General features: G+C 37.5%; 1 protein-coding gene across 2 annotated transcripts in view; it reads left to right on the forward strand.

Moving 5' to 3' along the window:
• snx19b (sorting nexin 19b) overlaps nucleotides 1-14,309 on the forward strand; it is a 46,121-nt gene extending 31,812 nt beyond the window's left edge. Inside the window, exons 11-13 of one of the 2 annotated variants that reach the window (XM_088619122.1) lie at nucleotides 7,448-7,632; nucleotides 8,869-8,944; nucleotides 11,848-14,309. In XM_088619122.1, coding sequence (XP_088475248.1) covers nucleotides 7,448-7,632; nucleotides 8,869-8,944; nucleotides 11,848-11,971 — 385 coding nt within the window. In that variant the 3' untranslated portion in view covers nucleotides 11,972-14,309. Of the gene's footprint in view, nucleotides 1-7,447; nucleotides 7,633-8,868; nucleotides 8,945-11,847 lie in introns of those variants that run through there. The other variant, XM_088619123.1, reaches the window with a different exon arrangement.
• The last annotated feature ends 13,155 nt before the right edge of the window (nucleotides 14,310-27,464 follow it).

The following is a 27,464-nucleotide window of genomic DNA, read 5'->3' on the forward strand; positions in this document are numbered from 1 at the left end:
TTTTCCAAGTAAATTTCAGATGCCAATTAGGATTTAATCCAAATGGAATATAGTTATCATGTTTATATTTTTTGAAGTCAGAAAAATCATAGCTTCTTTTCACAGCTGAAAATGGCTGTTTAAGCTTTGCTGGCTTTAAATAACACATAGTAACACCTTTTATTTCCATCCTTAAAATATTGAAAACTGTATTCCCTGTAAATGCACTGTATCCCTGTCAGAATTCATGCCAGTCTACATGTGCTAAGCTTTATAATTTGTGTCAACGCCAGTAGAGGAATAAAATGTACGACTGTTGATTTACATGTTGTTTTTCCATCATCGTGTATTAGCTGTACTCTGTAGCTGTGTTTACTTGGGTTGTGTTAGAATTTATTAAGCTTTATGCTACGTTTGATGAAGGTGAAATCGTTAGAGTAAAAACATTTTAATATTGCACCACTAGTCTTGAGCAATATGCGTATTAAATGCCCATATTTGATGTTATACAATTATTAAACTTAGTTTTTTACTTAAATAGATAATTTAAATGGTTTGAACCAGCAAAAACGTCTTCATCTATTTAAAGTAGAACTATTACAATATACTGTAGCATATGATATTTGTATAAAGGTCTAAAAATATAAAAAAGACAGTCAAGAACACTATTTCCAGAGGCTTTTGATCTGGAGAATATAAAATTTAAGGTACCTTTACTTTATTCTTGTAAATAAATGTGACAAACAAGCACCCATCATCTATGTATTTACATATATTTAAACATATGTCATAATACTGTAAATAATTCAGAACCTGGTGTGAAGGAATTTTGACTGTTACATCCTATTTAGAACCAAGAAGTATGACATTTGAAACAAACACAAGTAAAGAACTCTCTGGCACGTACATTCCTTTATTAATCATAATCCAATGCTTCTTTAAGACCAATGCAGAAACTAGGACTGGAAAAAGTAGAATTTGAATTGTTGTGAGAAAAAGCAGAATGTGAGTCTTCTTAAGACACTAAAAAGGAGGCACTTTATTACTCCAGAGGGTCTGAGGTGTGTGGAACATTTTTAAGCAAGTTGTTGAAGTTGATTTACTTAGATACTGTAAGTAAAACATAGCATGATGAATACAGTTGCTTGGTGCTAGTTCATTGTTCTCATTTATTATTTCTCCCTTTGGATTTGAAGTTCTGAAATGTTTATGTTGTATCTCATAAATGATGAAAAGGCTACACAGTGGCACATTTAGGGATCCTAAATGTAAGTTCAGGCAATATAACATAACATAACATCACTTTATTAGCCCTATATAATTTTTTGCATTAGGAATTTGTCTTTGTGCATACCCCAGCTTGCTCTCCATGAGACACAGACACACAGACAGGGAGAGAGAAGCTTGGGGTCAGAGCGCAGGGTCAGCCATTTTACAGCACCCCCGGAGCAGTTGGGGTTAAGGGCCTTGCTCTGGGGCCCAGCGGAGTAGGATTCCTCTGCTGGCTGCGGGATTTGAACCAGCAAATTTCCAGCCACAGGCGTAGATCCTTAGCCACAGAGCCACCGCTCCGCCCATGAGTCGGTTTTTGACTGGCAGCAGGCATTAATGGAGAATTGCAGATTCACATCACAGTAACTTCTCATGTGTATGACAGTGCTGCTTTGTATCTGTTAATTGTGGTACCGGGTTTTGATCCTTACCGGCTGACGGTAAACTGAAGTGTTTTACTGCCAAGCATTTAAAACATTCATGTCTCTCGGAGATCTGCAATTACTCTCGATTTTTTTCCACAAAGTTTGCTCTTTGTTGCACAATATTGGTCACATGTTGTGAGTATGGAGAGGCCTCTTTTTTCATTTTGGTTTTTAACCCCTTGAGTTGGCATGATTACGGGATAGAAGTTGGAAATGGACAGTAGCGTTCTTGGAATGGACCAAGCAAATGTAACTAGGAATGTCTAGAACTGGACATCCTTAAACCTCACAGTTTATGCACCGATTATTAAAACACATGGTAACCTGGCAGCTGATATCAAGCAAGTCAAAGGGAACATGTGGATTCAATAAACAGAATAACAAGAAATAATTCTGTTAGAATGAATAGAATTACAAAAGGTAAGCTTTTCAAGCAGTTTATGCTTTCAGGAAAGCCATCCAGGTTTCAGAAATGGCCAAGGTGCAAAAATGTAGTAATGAGATAAATTCCAGTTCTGGAAATCAGACATTTCTTGTCAACATATTTTTAAACTATGCTACAGTTTTTAAACTTTGTTTCCTGTTCCTATATAGTGCTGTTTCCTTTTCTAGAGCCTCTGTGTGTAGTCTACTTCTTCAATTGTGGAGTCCTAGAAGTACAGAGGTAGACATAAAGCTACACAGATTTTTAAAAATTACTCTCTTGTGTTTGTGGCACAGTTCCTGTTTTCCCTCGTGAGCCCTTTAAAGGTCCTGTTCATTCTTTTCCAAGTGCCAACGTGGAAAACAGAATGCATGTGAAATCAAATATAAGTTACCAAATTAAAAATGAAATGATCATGATGGCAGTTATTAAGGCTGACCCATGTATTTTGGTGTTACACTAAAACAGTAGAATGTAAAATACACAGAATTTGTATCATTATTAATGATTGTGGTTAGTATCCTAACAATTTATATTCCGGAGGATTTTGCTACCTGCTTTTATAGCAAAACAGTCTGGAATTTCGTATTAAAAATACATCTTTCTGTTAAAAAGTTAATATTTTCAATATCTGATACAATGTGTAAAGACCTATAATGTATATTTGCATCAGTAAAAATAAAGAAAATAAAACTTGCACGTAGTTACAGTTACACCTTGATTCTGCTATGGTTAGTGCATGGAAAACTATATGTCTAGGTATTAACAATGGCATTCAGAAAATAGTGTGAATATTTTTCATACTCTTATATGCGAAGGAAAACAGCCAGTAATCATATTACAAAGATCACAACACATCGTCTTACAAATATCAGAATTTTGCCCATTATACCCCAGTGTAGAAAGTGAAAAAGAACTGTATTGTAAGGTTTTTGAAGATGATTTACTAGTAAGAGATATCCATGTTTATTTTCAAACCCCTGAAACTGAATGCCCTGCTCATATCTGAAAAGAACCCTAAATTTTGTTGACTTAGTTCAGGTGGGGAGCTGTGTCAGCATGCGTAGGCTGCAAAGGAGCAAGTCATAGGTTTATTCCATGCTGAAAAGAGAAGACAGCAACGTTTCAGCTGTGGAAGATGTAAAATCCTGACACCCGAAGAAGGCTCCATAGCCAAAATGTGTTTTCTTTCTTTGCTTTTCAGCCTGGAATAAACCTATGATTTGAACCCTAAATTATTATGTGTTGATCTGAACCTTTTTATATGTAATAAAGAAAAGATAGTTGCTGTTACAAGGTATTGCTATAGGTTGGACTAAGGATGACAAATTGTTTCCGGTCCAGCCCATAGCTCTTAACCTGTGCAGTGTAGCAAGTTGCACTTAGAAGTTCACTAAGAGAAACACTACTTCTCTGTAGACATAGAACACATGACACAAGGATGTAAAATCAGACAAAATGCTCAGAATATCTTGTGTATTAGACGTTTGGGGGGTGGGCATGAGGGGACCCGATTTGTGTCCCATGTGTGAGCAGTATTACATAATAGTGATTTAAACAGTTCTCTCCTGCTCAAACACAGTGATGAATGGGCACACATCACAGTACATACTCTGAGTGGTTTAACAGTTCTGAGCAGTGGCTAAAAAAAACTCTCAACTCCAAAAAAAGACCAACAAAGCTTGAATGGGTCGTAGCTCATTTCTGTTGCGTAGGTAGGAATAACCATCAAAACAGGTGTATTTCTTACGGATCAAGATTCCAAATTGTTTTTCTGATATTTGTAGCTTGTTAACCACACAATGTAAAACCATCAGTACTTTGTGTGGGTACTTTTGAGATCTAAGACCATGTGATTATTGTTTTAATCTCCTGACTACTGATAGATTTATTGTAAAATGTAGAGGGTACCTATACCCCACCTTATTAATGTAAAAAACAGTTGGTTAACATATTAAATAATATGGTATATACTATACAAAGCACAAGTTGTATCATGTAAATCCTTTTCTATTACTTTGTTAATGTAAGGTTACTTTTATTTAGCAATTTCTCTAAGAACATGCAAACTCTGCAGAGGAGATTCCTTTCCTATTGTAATTATGCGCTCATTTTTCACTTCCAGACTGCTGGTAAATACAGACAAGGGAATGCCAATGACTGGGTTTGTCTTTTGTTTTTTGGAAAATGGTTTTATGAAAGATTTTAAGAAAAAACAAAAGTTACATGGCAGACATTACACCACATGCACTAACCTCAAAGTTGATCTCATTGAACAAGAAGACAAAACAAGCGAACTATCTAATTTGATTAGATAATCCAAAATGGGCAGAACAATCAGGAAATATGTGTTTGAAGAATACGTGTTTTCTCTTAAATCATTTTTGTGGAATTTAGGGATTGTGTAGCGACATCTGCAATATGTTATTTTCATGTTGTTAGGTTTTGTCTAGCTTCTATCAAATATGACATGTTTGGGATCTAAAATCCTATGTAATCTTGCTTATGCAAGTATATATAATGTAAATAAAGTACTGGTTTAAAATAATAGAGAAAAAACCCTCGAGCAGCTACATTTAACACCAAAAGACGTCAATAGTTAACAGAAATATAGTTGGCATATAAATACTCTTTTTTTAACTCTGAGATTGATAACACCAGTTACAATTTTTTTGTGCAAATTGGATGTACTTATAATAATGTGGTTACTTAATAATAATGTGGTTACATTACAAATGTGGATTATTTTCTTTTTGAAGAACATGTCTGGGCTGTTCATTTCAAAAGAAATCAAAGACTGATAAAAACTGTTAATGAAGCTTCTTGTAATATCTCAGTGCATCTCAGTGTACGATTATCCTACTTTATCTTTGTTGAACATTGTGTATTCTTTGTGACCGCTCTCCTAAGTAAAGCTGACTAACAGAATGACGTATATCCTTGTTATGGCATAATAAGGTTTTGCACAAATCATACGTTTGGTCTGCTTAGCACCACAGAATCTTGGAACAAAGAAAGCTCTGACTGGGTGAGCCTCAGGGCTTGAGAAGGAACTTTACTTTCTTAAGTCTTTAATTTTAATAACTAATAAAGTAATAACTTCTTGAATATTTAGCACTTTTTGACCTCAAAGTTAAAATAATTAAAAACTTTCAATAGTTAACAATAATAGCTTTAAATGGGTGGTGGGACCCATCCACTTGGGTGGAGCCATTGCTTACCGGAGTGTGATGCTGACCACATCACCTCCACCTCCAGTGTCGGATGGTTGAGAGAAATGGTGGCCCTTGCCCCCCATTCCCCCATGAGCCTTGATGGCCTGAAAAGGGACCTAAAACAAGTATGAAGGGAAGAGCGCCGCCTGCTGGTCCACCAGCGCCACCTGTAACATGATTTTCCTTGGAAGTCTCCCTTCTCAGTATTGAACAGGGCCTGGCCTTCTTTAGCTTCCAAGATCTAATAAGGGTACAAGGTGGTAGTGCTGCTGAACAGCATTGTTTAACCAGCTTCTTTATATTCTGATATTGCTCTAAATACGTTACAGGTAATGCCAGTTATAAAAATGGAATATGCAACACTTAATCCAAAAATATGTTAATGTTACAACTCTGTTTTACGGTATATTAGCCATTATTCGCTGTCCTAAAGAAAGAGTCGCAAGCCAGCTAGATCTTTGCTGTTCTAAAGAAAGATCTGTGTCATGATGGTGACATTGGATTTTAGAGGCTCTGTGTGGGTCATATTTGAAACATTTGCTCTTAAAATAGTTTACAGGACGGTTGCATTCAGCAGATTCACAGTTGGCAGTGGTGTTGATCATCTCGTGTCCATCTCACATGCAGGCTGTGCTTAAATGCCTCTATACTGTGAAGTTACGCACGCACACACACACAGTGAGTGCATATGAGGGCACCATTAACACCTCCTGTTGATATCTTTGTGACATCCACAGGAGTTCACACTCTCCTGTCACAACCGTTTCAGTGTAATCCAGAACAGTGCAGCCCAGTGAAACTTCCCCACGTACTTACTGGAAACCTGATGTAGCTGTGCAGTTCCAGTAGTGGTCTAGCAAGAGAATTCCACAGCTTTCCCATCATGCTTTAAATGGTCACCGCAGTCTGTGTGTGAATTTATACAAGAATGTACTTTTGCGAGGAGATAATTTTTTTTTTAAGTCAGCTTTTGGTTAAATTCGACATTGAAGCAAGCAATAACAGGAACCAATAATAATGCCTTGTCTACTTAAATTTGTGAATTTCAAGTTAGAAATTGGACTTTTGAATTTGCAATAGCTATGAATTGGCTTTAGTGCAGCAGCAAGTAAGGAACAAGAAACTGTGTGCTTATGCCTTCCAAAAATCTTTGAAGATGTAATGCTACAGTTGACAAATAGCTCACCAAATGCCTGTATAGTAGATTATAATCCAAGATCAACATTTAATTAACATTTTCAATGGTTTATTTCCCTGTTCTAAATTATTTTTCAGACATGTTTTTGGATCTCGGGGATGGATTTTGACATGTGATGATAAGTGCATGCTTTCTTCCATTTAGAGGCTTTAATGTTCTTGGCACAGCTTGAAATGTTAAAAGCAGACAGGGTACCCTGGAACGGCAGGAATATCCTGCAGAGCTGTTTTGTGACGCTCGTTTTGACAGCCTTCAGATTCCAATGCATAACCTCTGTTAAATTAGGAAACTGTCAGGGATCAAATCAGACATTCCCCAAGGTTGTGAGGTATCAGATCAGAAACTGAGCATTTCTAGTGCCACTTAACGTTATATGTCAACGTTCAGTGTCACTTTGTTTTCACTAGGTGCACTTTATAATTCATTTTGTCTGAATTTTGAAGTTGTTAGGTACTGCGCAAACACGCAGTATTTCACTTTGACTTCTCCAATCCTTATTTTAAATTATGTCTTTGGAACATTTCACAATTTTCTTGAAAGGAAAGCCTGTACCTTTTCTTTTAACTTTTAGAGAACTTCTTGGTAATCACCTCAAAGTGGTTTAAAACTGTATTTTTTATACATTCCGAACTGTCTATAATCTGAAGTCAAATTTACCATTTTATAAGCAAACTGTTACATATCTTCCCTGTGAAGTAATGTAAGGAATAATATCAATACCAGTAATAAAACAAGTGTAATACATAAACATATTCTCACATTTCTTTATTGTCGATGTGCATTCTTTCTAACTGGCATTTATGGAACAGCTAAGGTGTAACAATTGTGTGAATGACTTTTGATATTAATATTAGTAAACTTTTTTTTATTTCTGGGGGAAATAAGTTTGCCCTTTCATTTTTCTCATCTTCTGTTTGTTTGATGCGGTCTTTAGGTGGCTGGATGTACATTTCACCAACTTCACCTGCACCCAGTACTGGGTGATCTACCTCCGACTTCTGCAGGAAGCTATCTGGCCTGGGGGCTGCCTGCCAGTCAGGCCCAGACCTGTCCGCACCGCAGAGCAGAAGGAGGAGGCGAAGAAGGAGTCTCTTCAGTGCCTCATGAGTCTCCTGCCTGGTGAGTGCATTCATCTGGGGAGTGTGCTTATTTTCCTGTTCAAGCTCAGTTTGGTTTGTCAGGCCAATCTTTTGTTTTATTCTTACGGTGGAATTTGTCTTAGGCTACTGTTTTGTGTCTTTCCTTAAATTGTGTAGAATCTCTCGACTAGATGTAGAAAAATGTCAGGCTAGCATCTTTCCGTTTAAAAGCTGCTAGAATTTCCCACTGCTTTGTTGCATATGTTGAAAGTGAGGTGTTCGATGTCATTTGGTTCATCCAGGTTCATTTATCTCCAATGGCCACCCACATGGCTATCTTAAACTGCTTTGCCCATTCAGTGTATTGCATAGCATTACTGTCATGTAAAGAGATCAATAGGTCAGTCAAATTGGAGCTTCTGATAGATTTAGAAACAACAGAGGGAGGTCTGAAATGAGTCCAGACTGAAATGATGACCTAAATAATGCATCAGATTCAAAGTGGACGCAAAAGGGAAACAGAAAGGTTTTGAGTTAACTTTTGCCTCCATTCTTTCTTTTAAAACAAATGTAGAATATACAGATGCGGTTGATTTATACACTGGACATTTTATTGATGAAGTCTGCAAAGATGTGTTGAGTATTTTATGATGCTCACTGGAAAATACTAAAGAAATTCCTTACATGGTGATCATTAGGAGGTCTACTTTAATGGTTATTTTGACATAATATTGAGATATAATATGGGGTGTGTTTGTCGGGGGGGCGGAGCTCATGTTGCTGAGAGATATCTGTTGCTCAGCAACCACAGCTGTAGGAACCTTGGAGCAACTGACTCCCTGATACACACATCCCATATGATATCACTATGTCAGTCTGCAGGTTTTGCAGTCATTTTGTTTATTCCACCCTTGCAAAATGGTATGATAGGAGACCCCATCAGGATGTGTTGGCTGCAAAGGAAGAAGTCACGTTACATCTACTGAGAAGTAGAAGAACAAAACACAACAATTCGTATCGGCTCTTGAGCCGCCTTCAGGTGTTAGGGGCTCAGGCTCCACAGCTGATATGTTGTGTTTCTTCTTTCTACTTTGTAGGGTGGGTGTAAACCTTTGCAATAAGGTATCCTGCAAATTTTGTTGTGTTACAATTAAATGCAGCTACTGTAAGTAGAGTTCATAACCGGGGCCCTAATGGAAAATTACAACATTTAATGAGGGCACGTAGAGTGGATAAGGTGTCCAGTTGCTCATGCTGCTCTCTGTCTTGTCTGCAGATATGCTGGGTTCTGAGAAATACAAACTGAGCTGGAAAGTGGTTTTGGAGTCGCTGCAGGATCCCTACATTAACAGGTGGGAGACACATTTTCCAGACGCCTGCCATACATACCCACACTACAGCACTTAGTCAACGACTATTCCAAGCCCAAAAAACCTTGTATTATTTTATTTTTGTTGTGTTTTTTTTACTCCAGCTGTACTGATGGAGTGATTAATAAGGTGTTGCAAAATATTTAATTGTTAGTTAATGGGTGGTAGTATAATATTCGCTGCACTGCCTATGATTCCCTGCTGCTAGCAAAGATTTGCAAGTAGTGGACTAAAAGATGGAATTAAAGTCATTTAATGGGGCGTTTGGCCACTAAGTAAGGCCAGTATGGCCAGTATGCACTGTGACGTACTGTATAGTGTACCAGTGTCTGGCATTGTAGGAGGGTTATGGCACACTTTTTTCATGAGGAAAGCCATAAACTCAGGCTGATGGAGATGGGAGAAGCTTTCTCAGGTGTTGTTCCAGAATATCCCATAAATGCTCGGTTGCCTCCAGACCTGGTGACTGGGAAGACCACGACATAAGGATGACATTACCGTCACTCTCATCAAACCACTGGGCTCCCACACATTCTTGGAGGATGTTGCCATTGTCATCCTTGGAGACACCACTCAAAGCAGGAAAGAAATGCTGCAATGTGGGGTGAAGATAATCACTCAGGACCATGAAGCGGTGATTAGCACTGACCTTGCTTTCTATGGAAATAAGCGCACTTAAACCACACTTGGAATATGTGCCCCACAGAAACACTCAGCGCACTCGAGGATGTCAGGTTCTTTAGCCTGGTACCACACACGTACTCATTTGTCAAGACCATGATGAAAGATGATTCACCTACCCAGCTAACATTTCCTGATCACTGAAACTCCTGCCAAACGCAACTCAACCATCACCCCATTTTCAAAGTCCCTGGAGTCTCTCCATACAGTTCTCCATACACTAAGCATACTGGGATGTTGTTTGCTTAATTAACGCATGAACCCAACATCTGTGGAAGCCTTTGTTTTCAGTATTAGTGTCCTTAATTAGCCAGATGTTCCCATTTTTTGTCACCCAGCTGTATATTAAACACCAGTCTGCTTATGAGAATTTTCTTACAGAGATTAGTTCTATTGAATTCTTGTCTTTGACCTTTTCATAGTTCATGTTTCTGTTAGGTGATGGAAAATGGGCACGTTTGAAATAGCTAGACAATTTTAATTCTGCATGTTGTTTTCACCTGGGCAAATTAACTCTGTCATAGGTCTAAAGCGTCAAAAACATAAAATTGTTTATGCAGATCTCACACGAACTTATAATTTGTGACAAACAGGAACTGAGAAATAATTTAAAATGTGTGATTCACCAAAGGGGTTGGATTTGACATCTTTGGTCATCATTCTTCTTTTGTTAAAAGCTAAAAGGTTTTTATGCTGAGAACCCAAAGTGATCCTCTTTGAACAGGTTTCGACTGGAATGTGATTAGTGTTAATTCACAAAAATAACCATAAGTACTATGAGGAAAGTGCACAGCACATTGTTCTGTTCTCAGATGTTTCCGTACTATGCTCAAAATATACCCATGTGTTAATTTTTACTTATCAGAAAGCACGAATACACTTGATTTCATATAATCCTGACATTATGTTACAATTCAAGAGCAATCTTAACATTACATAAAAATTGCCTTTACTGCTTACCTTGGAAAACATTTCAAAACTGAGAACCCCATATGGGGCAGTTGTTTCTTTTTGAAACAAAGACAAGGACATCAGGTCTGACCTGACGGAGGAATGTTCAGAATTGCTGAATATATTTGTGCTTGAACTGGTGAAGCATTGACATCATAATGTAATCACACTTGAGTCTTTGACAAATGATTGTAAAATGAGACTATTATAGAGACATATATAAGCACATAGGAAAGGTTCTGTCCGTTTATCTTGTTGGTGGTGTTGCTTCCTAAGTCTCACACAGTGGGATCCCAGGCTCTTGGTACAGTGACCTTGCATGCTGCCTGTGTGGGCTGCGTGTGTCACACACTCAGAGGTTCTTGATTGATGAAAGATCGAATCTCTTGTCTGACCACGTTGTGTGGCCTTTGGTTTGTATGTTCTTTGAAAATCAGTCCTTGTCATATCCTGTTTGTTCCAGCTGTTGCCCTAAGAAAAAAAAACATAAATTATTGTTATTTGTTCATTTCTATTTGCCACATTTGGCACATTTGGCTGCATTGGCAAGCTCATTTGCTTAAAGTGAATAACTTAAGGAAAAGATGTTATCATATTGCATCTCTGGTTTATTTAATATTTTTGGGAACATATTACATTCTCATTTCTTTTTTAAAGTATTGACACACAGATAAGATAATAAGAGATGAGATAAGATCACTTTATTGGCCATATACAATTTCTTGCATTAGGAATTCATCTTTTCTCATACCCCAGCTTGCTCTCCATGAGACACACAGACAGGGAGAGAAGTGCAGGGTCAGCCATCGTACAGCGCCCCTGGAGCAGTTGGAGTTAAGGGCCTTGCTCAGGGGCCCAACAGAGTAGGATTCCTCTGCCGGCCGCGGGATTTAAACCCGTAACCTTCCAGCCACAGGCGCAGATCCTTAGCCACAGTGCAACCGCTCCGCTCCGATAAAAAATAGAGGTTTTGACTTTTTATACATTGCGTTTTAAAGCAGTAACTTGGTGTTTGTGCCTGCAGTATTAGAGAATGGCAAGCACATTTGAAAGCAGTCAACACATTTGAACTCAGAGGTTTGCCAGAAGTGAATTTTAATAGATCCCGTAACTTCTGGGGAAGATGGGTTTATTGTGTAACTTGAGCAATTGCTGTCCTTCAGTGTACAGAAGTGCCTTTGAAGTTGGAAGTGTTTGTGCGATGGTCCTTAGCCATGGACGTATTGATTGACATATCTTCTATTTCTGTGCAGGCATCTGGTTTACTGTGTCTGGGATCTCCTGCTGGAGTTTCTGGTTCCAGAGGCGTCAGATCAGGACTTTCAGAAATGTCTCCTCAGCCACCTTTCTAGGAACATGGACAAATCGGCAGTGTGAGAATATTCAAACACTAGTAAAACAATGCAGGAACTGTGTTTACCAGCGTGGCGTTTACAATCATGTCCCCACCTTCACCTTCTGCGTTTGGATTAAAGTTCTGGTGTCTCATTCTTGTTGCACAAGACCCCTCTGGAGCTGTCAGTCTGAAGTAATTTGGATCTGGATTGAATTTAGATTAGTGTGTTCAGTTTCCAACACATACACATGTCCTTATGAGCTTTGATTACAAAGCCACCTGTTTCGTGTTTTATTGAATACCTCTTGGATTTCCCTGTGTACCGGATCTGATTTTGTGAAAAGCACCCCTATCCTGCTCTCCAACTTAAGTCAAACTACTTTCAGATGTATATGACACAATTATAATCCCTTCTGTTTTTTTTATTTCCTCATTTGTGGAAATAGTAAAATTTACTGAAGTCTGCAATGCTGATAAGGCCTGGCTGTGAACTAACAGAGAGCTGGTGTTTGTAAGTCTCACGGAAGTTTGCAGTGTGTTTTTGCACTGTTCAACACCCCATGCTTGATCTGTGAATCTGCTTTTTTTCAGCTTTTGTAAACATGCTTTCCTGTTACTTCTTTGCCACACTTATCAATGTGTGTGCATGTTTTGTGCTTTCTTGCCTTTGCATCTTGCTGCTTTAGCGTACCCTTCTAGTTTAAGCTGCGGTTTATGACAGTTTAACATGATCATGTTTTAGATTGAGCTCAGCTTTTACCAGTTGTACCAAAGTTTTTCCACTATGTGCAATAGAACAAATGTGCAGAATGTCATATATTTATATATTTGCTAATTGTTTTGAGGACCTGTGGCTTAAATGGTACACCATGTTTCTGAAAAGACAAATACTGCACTTTAATAATCTCACTGCCACTGTTTGACCGCATTTTAAGTACAGTCCAGTGTTTGTAGACTGCCAATATTGTATTTCTCCTATCTTGTCTCTCTGTCTGAAAAAAACACGTCCTTTGAGCTTTTGGGATTCCTTTTTGCTATGTAGAGGAAATGATCTGTGTTCTTGATCAGTGTGGTAATAAGTGCATGTTTCTTTTGCTACATGTCATTTTGGAATCCTTGGTTCTGTTATATGTGATACATTGCGTTCCAGACATATATAGGTTTTGTTGCCGTCATCAGAGAGAATTCTTCAAAATATATCAGACATTCACTCTCAAAGAGTGAAGAGAAGAGAATGCAAGAAAACCAAATGGCAAAATGCATTTTGAAAGTCTGTATTGACTAAGAAAAAAAGAAAAGCTAAAAGATCAAATATTCTAGTAATATACTTACAATAAGCAGTGTATTTACCTTATCTAAAAATGACCAGACATCTTAATAGTACAAACACAGTGGATAGTGAGCCTCTAATTTACTACAGTATTGATTGATGGAATTATGTATATGATGGAGTAAGAGTTTTGTGTACTGTAATGTTGTGTACATTTTTATTTATTAGTTTCTTTATACATATGTACGTGATTTATAAATGCTTTTTATTTAAAAATAATGATACTGTAAGGGAGTTTACAACATAAAGATATATTAATTTGTAGATACAATGTATTACACTGAAACTCCAATATGACCTCTGTCCATTCCTTGTCACAAAAAATGTGAAACCTTCTACTGCATCTCCATAGGAACAGGAATATGACTATCGTGGTTATAAAATGTGAATCTGATTTTTTTTCTTCTGGATTGCTGGTTTTGTGGTCTTGTATTTAGTTGGTGTAACTACATTCCCAGGCTTGAATGGTGTTTAATGTTAACGCTGCCCATGACTTTTCTGCCATTTGTAGTAGTAGTAGTACTTACAGTAGCAGTGGTATTAGTGCATAAGTCAGGATAATGGACAGGATAACAACATTGTTAGACTTAAAAATGTTAACTTATACAGAACCAGACCTTCTCTGGCTTTTTTGTCCCTTGATAATTATTAACATAGCCAACCCTTTTAAGAAAGTGTGAGCCGGTGCAATTGAAGTGTATCTCCAGTACAGTTAATTTAGGTACTTCGGGTATGTCACTTTAAGTCTTAGCTGTGTACGCATTCAAATTCTTTCACTTTATTATCGTGCATTCTGTAACGTTGTGTGTTTTCCACTTGTGAAGTTTCTTCTCTTCTGTAATTGGAAGTTTTGCTCCCGCAATGAAGTGTCTTTAATATTACATTAATAAAATGCATGCAGTTTCATTGTGCAGGTTAGGTTGTGCTCGGAGTCTCTGAAACAATCCATTCCATCCAAATTGACTTGTGAAGTAACATGATCTAGATAGAATAAAGACCTGCAGTGGTCAAAATGTTTGCTAACAATAAAGAACATTCTGTTAAAGGCACCTACTCTTCGTTTGTTGAATTAAGTTCTGGCTGTGTGTGTGTGAGGGAGAGTATTAGCAGCTTTTGCTATCTGTGACCTCAATCTACATCTCTCTGTCACCTTTTATGTTACAGTTATGAAGCTGTTTTTCCGTTGTCTTTGTATAATTGGGCCTTTCCTTTTCAAATTGACAATATCTTTCAATTTTAGAGGAGCCAAACACTCTGGCTGCATTAGGCCCAAAGCTTCTCATTTTAAAGATTAAAGGGGAAAAGCAGCTTGCATGCCATTGCCTTACAGGTGCCGCAGCAGTCCAACAACAACGGTGTGATAATTACAGAGTGAAGGAGGCCCGGACTACACCATTATAGCCTCAAGCATGAGTGGAAGTGCATACTGCTTTTTATTTACATTTAGTTTTCACAAAGCAAAACCTTGGTTACATTGCAACTGAAATTTTGCAATCAGGTTTACTAGGAATTGGTAATGTCTTGTGAAATAAGTGCTTAGATTTGAGGTGATGTCATGTTCATCTAAAGTCAAGAGCAATGAAATGATGAGGTGATACTCCTTGAAGCAGGTAACTTGCCCAGATTAATGAATAGTGGAAGAAATGTAAGCATGTATGCAGAAGAGACACGGTGCCCTAATAAGACAGGTGTATGTCACATGGTCTAATAAAATGACAAGTGATTGTTCAAAATCCTCAACTGTAAATAAAAACTGCCCTACTGCACAAAGTTAAAATGTTACATATTGATTTTAGGCAAAAGCTAATGTGCTACCTAAATTTAAGTAGGTTTTTGTGATTTCATTTCATAAGACATTGTCAAAAATGTTTTTTTTATGTATAAGACAAAGGTAATTTCATCTTAGATATATTCCAATATGGTATTAGCCACTGGCGCTATTTCTGCTTCGGCAATATTAGTAGTATAAAACTGTCATCACCTCTGGATAGAGTGGTGTGATCTGAGATGCTGTGAATATGTTTTTGACAAGTTGAAGGCTTTTTTCCTAAACATCTGCTTAACACTCCTGTAGTTCTCAAAAGAGAAAAAAACAACCTTTCCACCAGCTGATAAATACTGTTTTTACAAGTTGTCTTTGTTCTCTCTGTATAACCCTTATTATTGTTTTTCTTTTGACCCATATATTATTTTCTGTTGTATATATGTGAATGCAGAGCGAAATATGTTTATGCTCTGTTTGACATCTTTAGAATTATTATAGTATATGGGTTTTGCCAGAATGTTTTAAGAGTTAAAAGATTTGTCCATGTAAAATATGATGAAAAGGTGAGTCATATAGCAACATCTACAACTGTTTTCAGACTGCATTGGCCTTTTTCCATAAAATAGAGTACTTCAAGTAAATGTAGGTATAAAAAAAATCTGGATTTGCAGGAAGCAATGTTGCTGAAATTGTAACCATTGGTTAGCTTCTATTAACCATTTCACAATTCTGGTAAGATTTGTAAGTTTGCAATGGCTTCTTTTTGTCTCAATGTCCTAGAATATGTAATGTATTTCAATGTGTGAGGCATTGCAAAATAATTAAACTTGTTATTATTACTGTTTGATTTGGAAAGGATTTTGTAATGTAAAAGATTTATGGCACAGTAATGTAATATTTATTTTGCCCTTTGTAAAAATCTTGTGATGCTTGAATTCTTCATGATTGTTGGACAGGTTTACAAAAATTAATAGCATTTTTCTCACAACTGTGATTAATTAATCCCATGGCATTTCAAGGGTAAGGCTGTTATCCCCTGTGTCTTGGCTAAATTACACTCTCCTTGAACAATCTCCTTAATTTAAACTGCATAGTAGTTTTGTGTAGTGTGGATACAGGCGATTGGAATACCCTGGAATTACCAAGTATGTGGGTAAGACTGCACTTCAGTGGTGGGTAAAGTGGTTTCTTTCATATAGTAAAAGTGCTTTGGGATGCTTTAGGATGAATAACTATATCCAAATGCTGTTAATTATAATTATTTCAAGTAGGGAGCTGCGTCAGCGTAAGTAGGCTGCAAAGGAACAAGTAAAGGTTTATTCCATGCTGAAAAGAGAAGAAAAACACAATGTTTCAGTGTGGAGACTCCTCCGTGTGTCAGCCAATACTTTGTTTCTTTTCTTCTCTTTTCAACATGGGATAAACCTTTACTTGCTATAAACTATAATTATTACATACCACAATGAAGAACATAACGATCTTGGCAAAAACTTTTCAGAGTAATAGAGAATGTTTTAGACATTTAATTGTATTGCTGTTAAAAACCTTTTTGTGTTTCTGAATTGACAGGCAATAGAAACTGTGCCTTGGGGTTTGGAAACACATCTTCAAACTGTTCCACTGAAAGGAGGAAATTTGAATTGTAATAGCCTACTTTCAGAAACAACATGATTCATGTCATGGGGGGTACTATTTTTCTAAATGTTATTGTTAAATTTTCATTCTCATTTTAATAGTTTATTTTTTTTATTTAAGGCTTTATATAAATATTTATTTAAGTATTAAATATTTAAGTTTATATAAAACTCAGAACTGGCCTAGATTTGCATGTTTTCTTTTGAAATTCCTGTACGTTTTTGTGTACCATTCTCCATATCTACATAACTGAGCCTGCCCAGTAGAACAAGAGTGACATATATTAACATTAGGATTTCATCTTGTCAACTAATTGCAACCAATCTCACCTCATTTTTTTCACATTTCATAACTACTTCCAAGTTAAGACCATCACAATAAAGTCTTGTGCTTTAGTTAAATAGTTTAAAATGGCCTGTATTTCCTGCCTCTTTGGAAAAAAACAACACAGCTGTAAATGATGGGGCGACTTTGATAAACAAAGTGCAGAAGAACACCACTCAGTGTTTTGTACTGGGTGCTGTTAGCCAAGATTGCTTTGTCTGGGCAATCAGCTTCAGTATTTACAAATATATAAATGATATGACTCTTTCATGTCAAATGCCCTATAACCTTGTGTGGCAGGCCAATTGTGGTAAAGTTGTAGTAATTACCACTGACCTACTACTAAAGGCTACTACATAGCCTGTAAACTCCTTTTAAATACCCACAGTGGGGATTAATTAAGTAATTATTAGATAGCTGGTAAAGGGTTTAGGAATGCACATATTCACATGGATGTAATTAAGTTCATGTTTGCTCAAAAACAGGGTCTGTTTGCCTTGTGCTGACTTTTTGTTTGCTGGTTTTGGCCTAAAAAGGTAAAAAATGAAACTTTCCTCTTCTTGTTGCCATTGTGAGATGAGTGTGTGCAGACCTGGAGGCTGCCCTAGTAAGTTAGGATTTGTCGCACCTTGTTTTAACTTATCTTGGTCAATGGTAACACTTGAAATTGCACACTGATGACAATGTCATCAGATCTTTGGCCGATTGTCAGCATTTTCTATCATAAATGCCTTGTGCTTGTCATGAAAATGCTGTATATGAACATTGCTCGCTTAGAGTTAATTTAAGCTCCTGGGAAAGAATACTGAGGGGTGTGCCTAGCTTAATGACTGTATCCCTGCTTTGCTCGTAGTGCAGGTTGTGGAATTTGGGTCAAAGTTCTATTTTATGTGTTAATCATACAATTGTGTTCCTCATGTGTAATGTTGGGAAAGTAAAATAAAAAAAGGTACAGAAGTTGGGGACTATTAATTGCAAACAACTGTCTTCATTTTGTAGCTTTCTTAGGGAGTACTCGTTATATGGAGAGCATGTAGATACAGTACATTAAATAGTACCACATATCCACCCTTTCCTTGTTTTTAAACTACTGTTTTTTGATAAAACATCTTTACCTCAAGTCATTTTAGGTTACATTCCTTTTATTTATTTAAAATATGTAAAAGTACAAACATAACCTGCATTGATATAAGCACTGTGTGTACAAAATGCAAAGACGAGTCTATTGCAAAGCAAAAAAAGTTAATAAGGTTAAAACAGCCTGATACATTTTACATTTCTTTCGTAAAGTTATTGTTGTCCTCAACTTAGTAACTGATACATTTGAATGGTTTCCTGCTGAGATTTTGCTTTATTGCTCCTGGTTCAGTTGTTAAGGTTAGGAATAAAGAAAAAATTGTAGCTACCTTGACACCCTATTTAAGATGTTTTTATTTTTGCATGGGAATGATCAATTAATGGGCAGCACCTCAATCTGGCTGAACAGTAGGAAAAAAAACAAGAAAAATTGTTTTACTGTCTTTTCAGCCAAACACATTGATTTGATCTGAATGGTGCTGACATCAGGGGATTTGATTATTTTGGCCACTTGATAACACTGGGATTAGGAAAAGTTGGCCATTTGTGTGCTTTTTGGCTTCAGCCTTCCCACATGAAAGTGTTGGGTTCAGAGGCATTTGGATATTCATTTTTTTTTCTTCTGGTCACTGTGGGTGCCCAACAGAACAACATTGCCGTGAAATGTCTCTCCTGGAGGGTGGATGATGCTACTATATTATCCTTAACTCTGTTATTGTGTCTGCAGGAGTCATGTCTGTCCAGGAAAATGTCTGTTCTCTTTCGCACTAAACTTGTCTTATACTGTAGTGTAATTTTCTATCTTTAGTTTCTGATTCTACCATTGACTACATATCCAGGATTCTACATTAACCCATATCCAGGATGATTTACAGTTTAAATATTTTTTTTATATGGAGTTCAAGTGCAAAGGAGATGTATTACAAGCAAGAAGCAACAAATTAATACTTATTACATAATTATGTATTCATAATGATGTGAAAAAAATCCATTCTATTCGGTTCTTGCCAAGATGTGTGATAAAATATCAACAGACGCATAGAAATTGGAACTAAATTTAGGTTCTATATTTGCTTCTCATTGCATCCTACCAAAAGAAAAAGCATTTGTTTGTGTGCATTAGATTTTATTAGGGAGTGGATTTGGTGCAGTACCTCGCTGAGGGTGATGATTAATGCAACACCGGCTTTGTTTTATTAGTTTTTAATACTCCTTCCTGCAGCTCCTTGACTCATCTCCGTGCAAGCGAGCGTGTTTCTGTTGTGAAGTCGCCAAACAGATGTGATTAGACAAAGGACTAAATCAAGTACATCTTAATTGGCTCATTTTCGAGCACTTTGTTCAAAATTTGGATTTGTGTCCTAGGCATTAGACGTAGTTTCCATTATCAGGATTTTCCCGAATCTTGATGTTCTTTAATCCCAAGTGTTTTTACTCATGATTTACATATCCATCAGCAGAAGAAGGTTGCCTTCCATCTAACTATAGTATCTTTACGGGAAGAAATTGTGATGCTTTTATCATTTTAATAAAAGTATTATAATTCATTATCATTGATTTTTGTTTGCAGTTCCACTTAATTGTTTACGTATGCTTTTTATCAGTCTGTATTGTTTTTTCAATTCTATTTTGTCCTTTGTTGAGAGTGAGATTTGAGATTGAAAATTGAGATTTTTCTGCAGTAAGGTGAGCAACGGTAAGCAACTGTGATCTAAAACACTCAGTGTTCTGTAACATATGGATCACTTGTGAAAAAAAGTGCCACATATAGCTCTGAGCCAAAAAAATACAGGCCCCATCCAATATCAACAAAATGACGGAAATGTCTTTTATAAGACCTCTGATAATTAACATCAGACAAAATCTGGGTCCAATCTCTTTGTGTTTGTATGACGAAAGAGGAGGTGGGGGGGGGGGGGGGATTTGGCTGAATGACTGCTTGCTTGAAGAATAATGTAAGGGCGATAAAAGAACACCAAAGCTATCCACAAATGTCACGTCAGTAAGATTTGCAATCTCACTTGGTACATATGAAATTGGTAAAGTTGACTGAAAAGTAATTTCTGATTGTACTATAGTAGAATAAACACCTTTCTATGTTTTGTGTGTGAGTTGTCTATTGTATGTTAATAAACTTGTACCCAGTACATTGTCTGCAGGTCTGTCTGCAGTGATTATACTGATGCTGTACATTTGTTTTTCAAAGCTTTCCCACCAAATCTTGTCTAAGAAAGACCTGTGGCTTTATTTTCTGAAAAGCTGAGGGATATAACTCTATGTGACCCTGATATGGAAGTTATTATTGCAAACAAACAGCAGCTCAGACTGTACTTCCTGCCACAACCATTTTGAAACTGACATGAAATCTAAGCGCAAAAGGTAGAACCCAGGTCCCACGTGGGTGGTTTTAAGTTAGGGTGTGTACTTTAAAATCAGTTCTTTTGATAAACACAAGAATGTGGGAATGGGTCTCAAACTGGGGCATTTTGCAGTCAATTCTTGCCTCATACTGGGACAACTTCAGTATTTTAAGGATCATTATACCATTGTTTGATTTTCCTTCTAAGCTGTTTAGTAGCTTGACTACATACTGCAGACAACCCTTGTCCTTATCACTTTTGTGAAAGGATGTTACTTCTGCTTTACAGCCTTGCAAGTGATTCTCACTTCAAATTCCTTCATAAACATGCCTTCAGAGGGACTAAGTTGTACCACTTTCACACGCAGTCTTTTGAACACCAATTATTGTGAGAGTTACAGGAATTCCCTTATTGAGACAACTTGTTGCATCTTGATTACGATAAAGTCCTAACACTAATCTTAAAACGCCATATTCTGAATCAATCATTTTTTGAACGCAGAGCACACAAATGGCAATCGATATAATAACTTTAAAAAAACTTTAGCAAGAAATTATGACAGTATTTACAGAGACCATGCCTGAAGTGTTGAAATTGAACTCAATAAAGAATAATGTTTTGTCTTACACAAAGCTCATTTCTGAATGAAAAAAAAATTGCTAAGCTAGTATACTAATATCTAGACAGTGAAGAAGTTTATTGAAGGAATAGAACCATATATTTTTAATCTTAGGATCTACTTGTTTACAAACTCTGTTCTAATACTAGGAGGTTAAGTAGAAGCAGGCCTAGTAAGTTCCATTATTTCTGAAAGCTCTGTGCACCCCATTACTTTTTCACTGCTATGTATTGCTTGCTGATTCATCTCCATCAATTATACATCATTTCCCAGGGCCTCAGTGTGGTTCCCATCATGATGTCATGCGATGCTTGAAAATACTCAATGAGGCTTTCAAGGGAAGACACTTTCAACTCAATGGAGTTGAGACCATAAATCAGAAAGAAGAGCCTCCCAATTATCAGGGAGAGAGGCAGGCTGGCTAGATTCAGGAGGCTTTCAGAAAAGGAAAACAATGGGCTTCTCCTTACACCAGGAATAAGGATTTAAAAGTGGATGGAGAGTGTACTCCGGACTGAAAGGCCTGGCCATCTCCAGAACCTCATGCCTTTGCCGCTCCGTCTTCATAATAGACCCAGAGTTCTTGATGATGTTTAGTGTTTTCTTAACTTTTTTGTCTTTTACCTTCCTTCTTCTATTTTCTTGTGAGAACTAAAACGTAATCCTTTTAAGCTGCAGCTTAATGCGGTTCTGTCTAACACTGGCCTTTCTCAGTGACTTTGTGAAGTGCCGGCAGTGAGCGCACCACTGTGGGTGTTTGTTAACTTGCTGGCTTGACCTTTAAACGAACAAGTGCCTGCTTGGAGCATAATTCGGGCTTATGCACAGATGCACACGTATGCACCCACAAGCCTGAGAAGTAGATTACTGTCAGCCTAATTTCAAGAAATAATTTAAGGCCTTTAAGATGCACTCAATACGCACAGCTAGAAAGAAATCCGCGCAAACGTTGGCCTGAATTCCAAACAATGTTTCACAAAAAGTTGCAAATCTTTTGTGTTATTTGTATAGCTACGAAAACATGAAAAGGAGTTCCAAGTGGTTCTAAATATATTCACCAGTAATTGTCAAGATCTATGCTCTGCATAATATACAATTCAAATGAGCATGAAAAAAGGTATATGAAGGAAAAATTCCACATTGATACGAAATGCATTCTTATGCCTGTAATAGACTAGGTGGTTAATCATCATAACAAATTGGAGCACCTACAGTCCTGTAATTATGGAGCTATTATAATTCTTCTGCATGTGTGATGGCCCAGTGTGTAGCAGATTGAGGCTCCTCATGTGTGGACAATAATTGAAGTCATAATATGATGTACTATTATGCCTTCCTTTGTAGTAGGTAAGGGAAATCCAGCCCATTGACTTTCACATGATTATTAATACCTGGACATTGCCATTCATTACCTTGATTAAAACATTTCTAGAAGTGTTCAGACATACAGCATTATAGTTCTTTCTGCATGTCTCGGTCTCACAGCAACTTTTATGCTGAGCTTTTGGTCAGTGTTTCCATGAAGTATCAGATTTCATGTCAATACATCTCCATGTAGTTTCCATTGTTTTTTTTGTGCCCTTTGACTCCAACTGCGTTGATTTAAATAAATGGTAACTTAATGGCTGTGTGAAGTGTAGAAGAAAAAGTAAATTAGCCCGACTGTGCTGTTTTGAGCTCGTTGTTTCAAAGCCAGTTTTCTGAACCATTAACTCTTGGCAGGTGTCCCCCAGCAGCGTCATTGAACTTTCCACTGCTCCTATTCACCCGCCATTTTACTGCGACAGGCTATGAATTGTAGAAAAATATATTGCCATTGCTGACTGGTGTAAATACTATGAATAGAAAGTAAGCAGTCAATGTCCAAACTGAGTGTACACAGACAAGTTAGGTATAGAAAGACTTGGACTTTGATTTTGTTAAGAGGCCTTTTGCCAGTTCCTCTCTAACACTGCAAACAAGTGGTACTACGGCACCAGTGGTACTATGTTGAAAGCATGATGTGTTGTTGTTTTATAATAATAAGAATCGGCACAACATCGTAGGAGTGTTTGTTAAGATGAAGGCTGTCCCATGGCTACATTCCTTTTTGGGCTTGTTTAGTCTGGCCATCCTCAATTTTCCCTTTAATTGAGTTGAAATAATTTCTCTCTCTTCTCTGCCTGACATGGTGTGTAGAGAGGTGCCGTTAGCGCATGATCTCTGCCATGTGTGTCCCAGGTGTGTGGGGGATGAAGTAGGCCCCCTCTTATTAGTGAAGTGCTTTGGGATGAAAAGCACTATAGAAATACAAGTAATTATTAATTATTTGCTCAGCAGACAGTGTTATCATTGGCAGAGTTTTTACAACGGGCCAGACGTAAAGAATTAATCTTTGTCTCCTTCAAAAATAACAGGCACTTCAAGATTTCTGTTGTGTACTTATGATCTGGTGCAGTTAGGCTCTGGCCTGTCTGCTCTAAAGAAGCCAAACAACTTGGGTTTTTAATGAACAGATTAACATTGGGATGGAGCCAATAGTATCCTGAACTTGCTGTTTGTGTCTTGAATGCATTTCAGAGCAGACATTATTTTTAGGTTGGGATGGAGAGAAGTTTATTCAATTAAAGTGTTTCAATGTTTGCTTTTTTAAACTACAGATTGCTCAGAAATAGCTCTGGCATGTATATTTCAGGCAAATGCAGTTTGAGTGTCATTGATTGTAATGTTCTGTGTACATAAATCGAATTGAACACTAAATGTGGGACATAGAATACTTAAAAAGGCTTAAATCAGTAAAAGCTATTCCATGTTTTTAATTATACTCATATACCCGAATATGTGGTATAAACACTAAGTTGAGGTCCTCAAATAAGGTGGGTTTCTCATACAGTACTTATTACAGTTGTATGTGATGCATTATACTGTAGTTATAAAAAAATCTGTTAGATGTCCCATTCTATGGATAAAATGTGAATATTAGTATACATTCCATTGGAGTGTTTCATTAAGTTGGATAATCCCAGACATTAGAGAATTTATTTTGGAGTTTTATGTCTCTGGTATCAAATCATTGTGTATGATTAGCCTGGTAAACTTTCTAAGAAGGACCAGCACATCTAATCTCGTAGAGGGAGGTCTGTGAAAGTGTTCATGAAAAAATGAGTGATTGCCAGGAGATGTCTGCTTGGATATCTAACCACATAAGGGTTGTCACACAGCAGTGTGTGTCAGTCAGTCAGTCAGTCAGTCAGTCAGTCAGTCAGTCAGTCAGTCAGTCAGTCAGTCAGTCAGTCAGTCAGTCAGTCAGTCAGTCAGTCAGTCAGTCAGTCAGTCAGTCAGTCAGTCAGTCAGTCAGTCAGTCAGTCAGTCAGTCAGTCAGTCAGTCAGTCAGTCAGTCAGTCAGTCAGTCAGTCAGTCAGTCAGTCAGTCAGTCAGTCAGTCAGTCAGTCAGTCAGTCAGTCAGTCAGTCAGTCAGTCAGTCAGTCGCCGGTAATGTTGTTAACAAATCAGGATTCATGCATAAGGCTGAGAACAGTGCGTGATTCTGAAATAAAAAAATACTGGCATCTAAACTGGGCATAGTAAAATTCCGAGCTCATTATATGTGTTCTTTATTTGGCTGATGGGCTTATCCAAATCAACTTTTATTATATATATAATATATATATAAAATACCTTGTTCATGGGTTTGACAGCCGTATCCCCTCTTGGGCTTTGAATGCGCAGCTTTCTAGTTACGAGTCCATGATCCCCGACTACTACTCCACACTGCTACCACATGCTTTCAAGCCTCTGAAACTCGGCTGAGGGGACAGTCTTTGCTTTTGTTCTCCGTATGAAAACTGTTTCCTGTGAAACAGACAACCAACTGTCTTTCACAATCTTTTATTGCATATGGATGGCTACAATATGTGTCTAGAGACTGAGGAGTGAAAACTAACCACTTCTATGCAGCGATTGCTATGCCATCAGGAGCTGTGAATTATACCCTTTATTCCGCCTTTGTTGCGGGCACATTGAGTTGTGTGACTCGCCTGCCCCATCAAAAGTGCTGTGGTGGATTTGCTTTCAGGACCATACCCACAAGTTTCACCTTGTAGGTCTGCTGTGCTGCATTCATACTTCTGTTTCTGACTCCCCATCTCCAGCACAGGGGCTGTTCTTTGTTCTTTGCTACAGAACGTTAAGGTCTTTTGTACTGACCATGTCCACCCCATAATAGGATATTTGTGATGAAAACGACTTCGCAGAGGTTTGTTGAATGAAATAACTAGGATTAGGCAGCAAACAAATGAAGGAAAGGGGGCATTAGCATTGCTTTCGCCTCGAGGTTTCCCCCCCGTACACAGTATGTAGAATATTATTAACCTCGTTCTGAAAAGAGAAGTCAGTGTTCTCTGGGTGGCGATTCAAGCCCCAGTGAAAGTCAGTTTCATGGATATGGCAGGCTTCTCCTCAGGCTTGCAGACTATGAAGAGTGGGTTACCTTGGCAACGGCGGAGGTCTCCGCTCTATGTTGTCTGAAGCTGAATGTCTAATCTGAGGTAAAATGTCACTGAAAACTAGCCCCCCAGGACGTCAGCTCGCAGCCAAGACCATCTAGCGCGCACATATCCAGCGTGAACCTTTTGGTTGCTGGGGCGAAAAGGCCTTTTTAACTCCACAGGGAAGGAGAGTGAGGCAGATGAAGTTGGGAGAGGGTGAGAGACGGAAAGAGGGAGGGGAATGGCTTCGGGACAGACTTACTCCTGGTTAAGGGGGGGGGTCTTTATTCCCGCTCTTCAAAGATGAAGTGGAAGGTGTAATAATGGGTGGGAAAAAAAAACGCACGGCTACTAGTTCGGCACCGTGAGGATGAGAAACGTCAGCTTCCTGGGAAATGCGTGATATTAAACAGTTTGACCAACGTCAAGACCAGAGAAGGGAAATTTGAAGAACAGCTAAACCGCATGGCCCAGAACGCAAAATAAAGTTGAAAAAGAAGTTCCCATAATAAAAATCATTGCAGTTAGTTTCGGCCAGCAGCTTCATAAAAATGCCCCTCTTTACAAATCTCTCAGAGCATTGAAAGAATGTTAGTTATTAGGTCTCCAATAGTGCCATCTCTGTTTTTCATGAACAATTCTTTTTTTTTAATCGTTAATTCAACTCAGTGGAATTGTTTAGCAGCACATAATTGTTTAGACAAGCAATAAATATAATCTGTATGGATCTGAAGCTATTTTAATTACCATGAAATTTACATTGATCTATTGCATAAGGTGATGTCATATGATTTCTTTATAATGATAGTTGTCAGTAATGTGCATGCAGATATATCTGACAAGCCTTCTTGGTAAACCATTTTCTGTCTAGCTTTGTTTCTTACCTCATCTGTGCTAATTTCATCCCTTTGCTTTCATAAATTATGGGAATTCCCTGAATACTGAGATGACAAAAAATTACTTTATAGCAATATGCGCATCTGTGTATTTTCATATTTTCGTATGTTTCAGAACATGAGGCAAGCAACCAGTTATCTTCTATCTTTGCTTTTCTGAGTACTCTTCAAAATGAAATCCGCTTCAACAATACCCTTTGTCAATATCTAAAATGGACAAAATCTCTCAAATGTGTCTTTCAAAATCTCTGATTAAAGTATCCATGGGACTACTGGACTGGACATGATGGTCCAGAAGTCTCTGTTCTGATCGATGAAAGTCTCCTGATAGATGTCTATTCTCTGTTAGTGCTGTTGATAAAATGTAAGGAACAAAAAGTGTACAACAGATAAGTAGTTTTAGGTTTGTTTGTAATGGATTATATTTGAGTAGATTAAACCTTTGTGTTTTTCTGTAATATGGCTATTTGTTCTTGGTTTTGTATACCTTTCTCTTTGTACTAATAAAATCAAGCAAGTTTAGTAGGCAACAGTTTAGTCTATTTCTGACTGTTTATACTGTAGAATTGACTTTGTATGTTATGAGCAAGATTGAAATGCCACAAGTATTGTAGTGCCATAAATCAAAGTCTAATGTGTATATATTGGACTAGTTATCATTCTATAGTACGGTATTTCCCTGTTTTGTGTTAGCTAGTATGAGCGAGGAAAGAGTCTGTACTGATAAGGAGAGTAATAAAGTATTGTTCCAGTTTGCAGTGAACCTAAGCTTTCGTGTCTTCATTTACATCGAAAACACATGTTCCCACTGCGGTTATACAATCAATGTTAACCACTCGTTAAACTATGATCCTCTAAAGCCATTAGACGCACTTTGTTTTTTTGGCAGACTTGAGAAACACGTTTTTATTTTAGGACAGTAATACACGTGTCAGATACAAATGCTGTATTCCGAGAGGAAGGGAAATGATCTGTTGCTTATTCGCCATTTACAGAAATATTAAATACAGCTTCAAGCTGTACATTACCATTGGTATTACATTATTCTCAAGTTTATGACAT

Source organism: Lepisosteus platostomus, chromosome 25 (genome assembly GCF_059453375.1).
Source record: "Lepisosteus platostomus isolate fLepPlt1 chromosome 25, fLepPlt1.hap1, whole genome shotgun sequence".
NCBI lineage: Eukaryota > Metazoa > Chordata > Actinopteri > Semionotiformes > Lepisosteidae > Lepisosteus > Lepisosteus platostomus.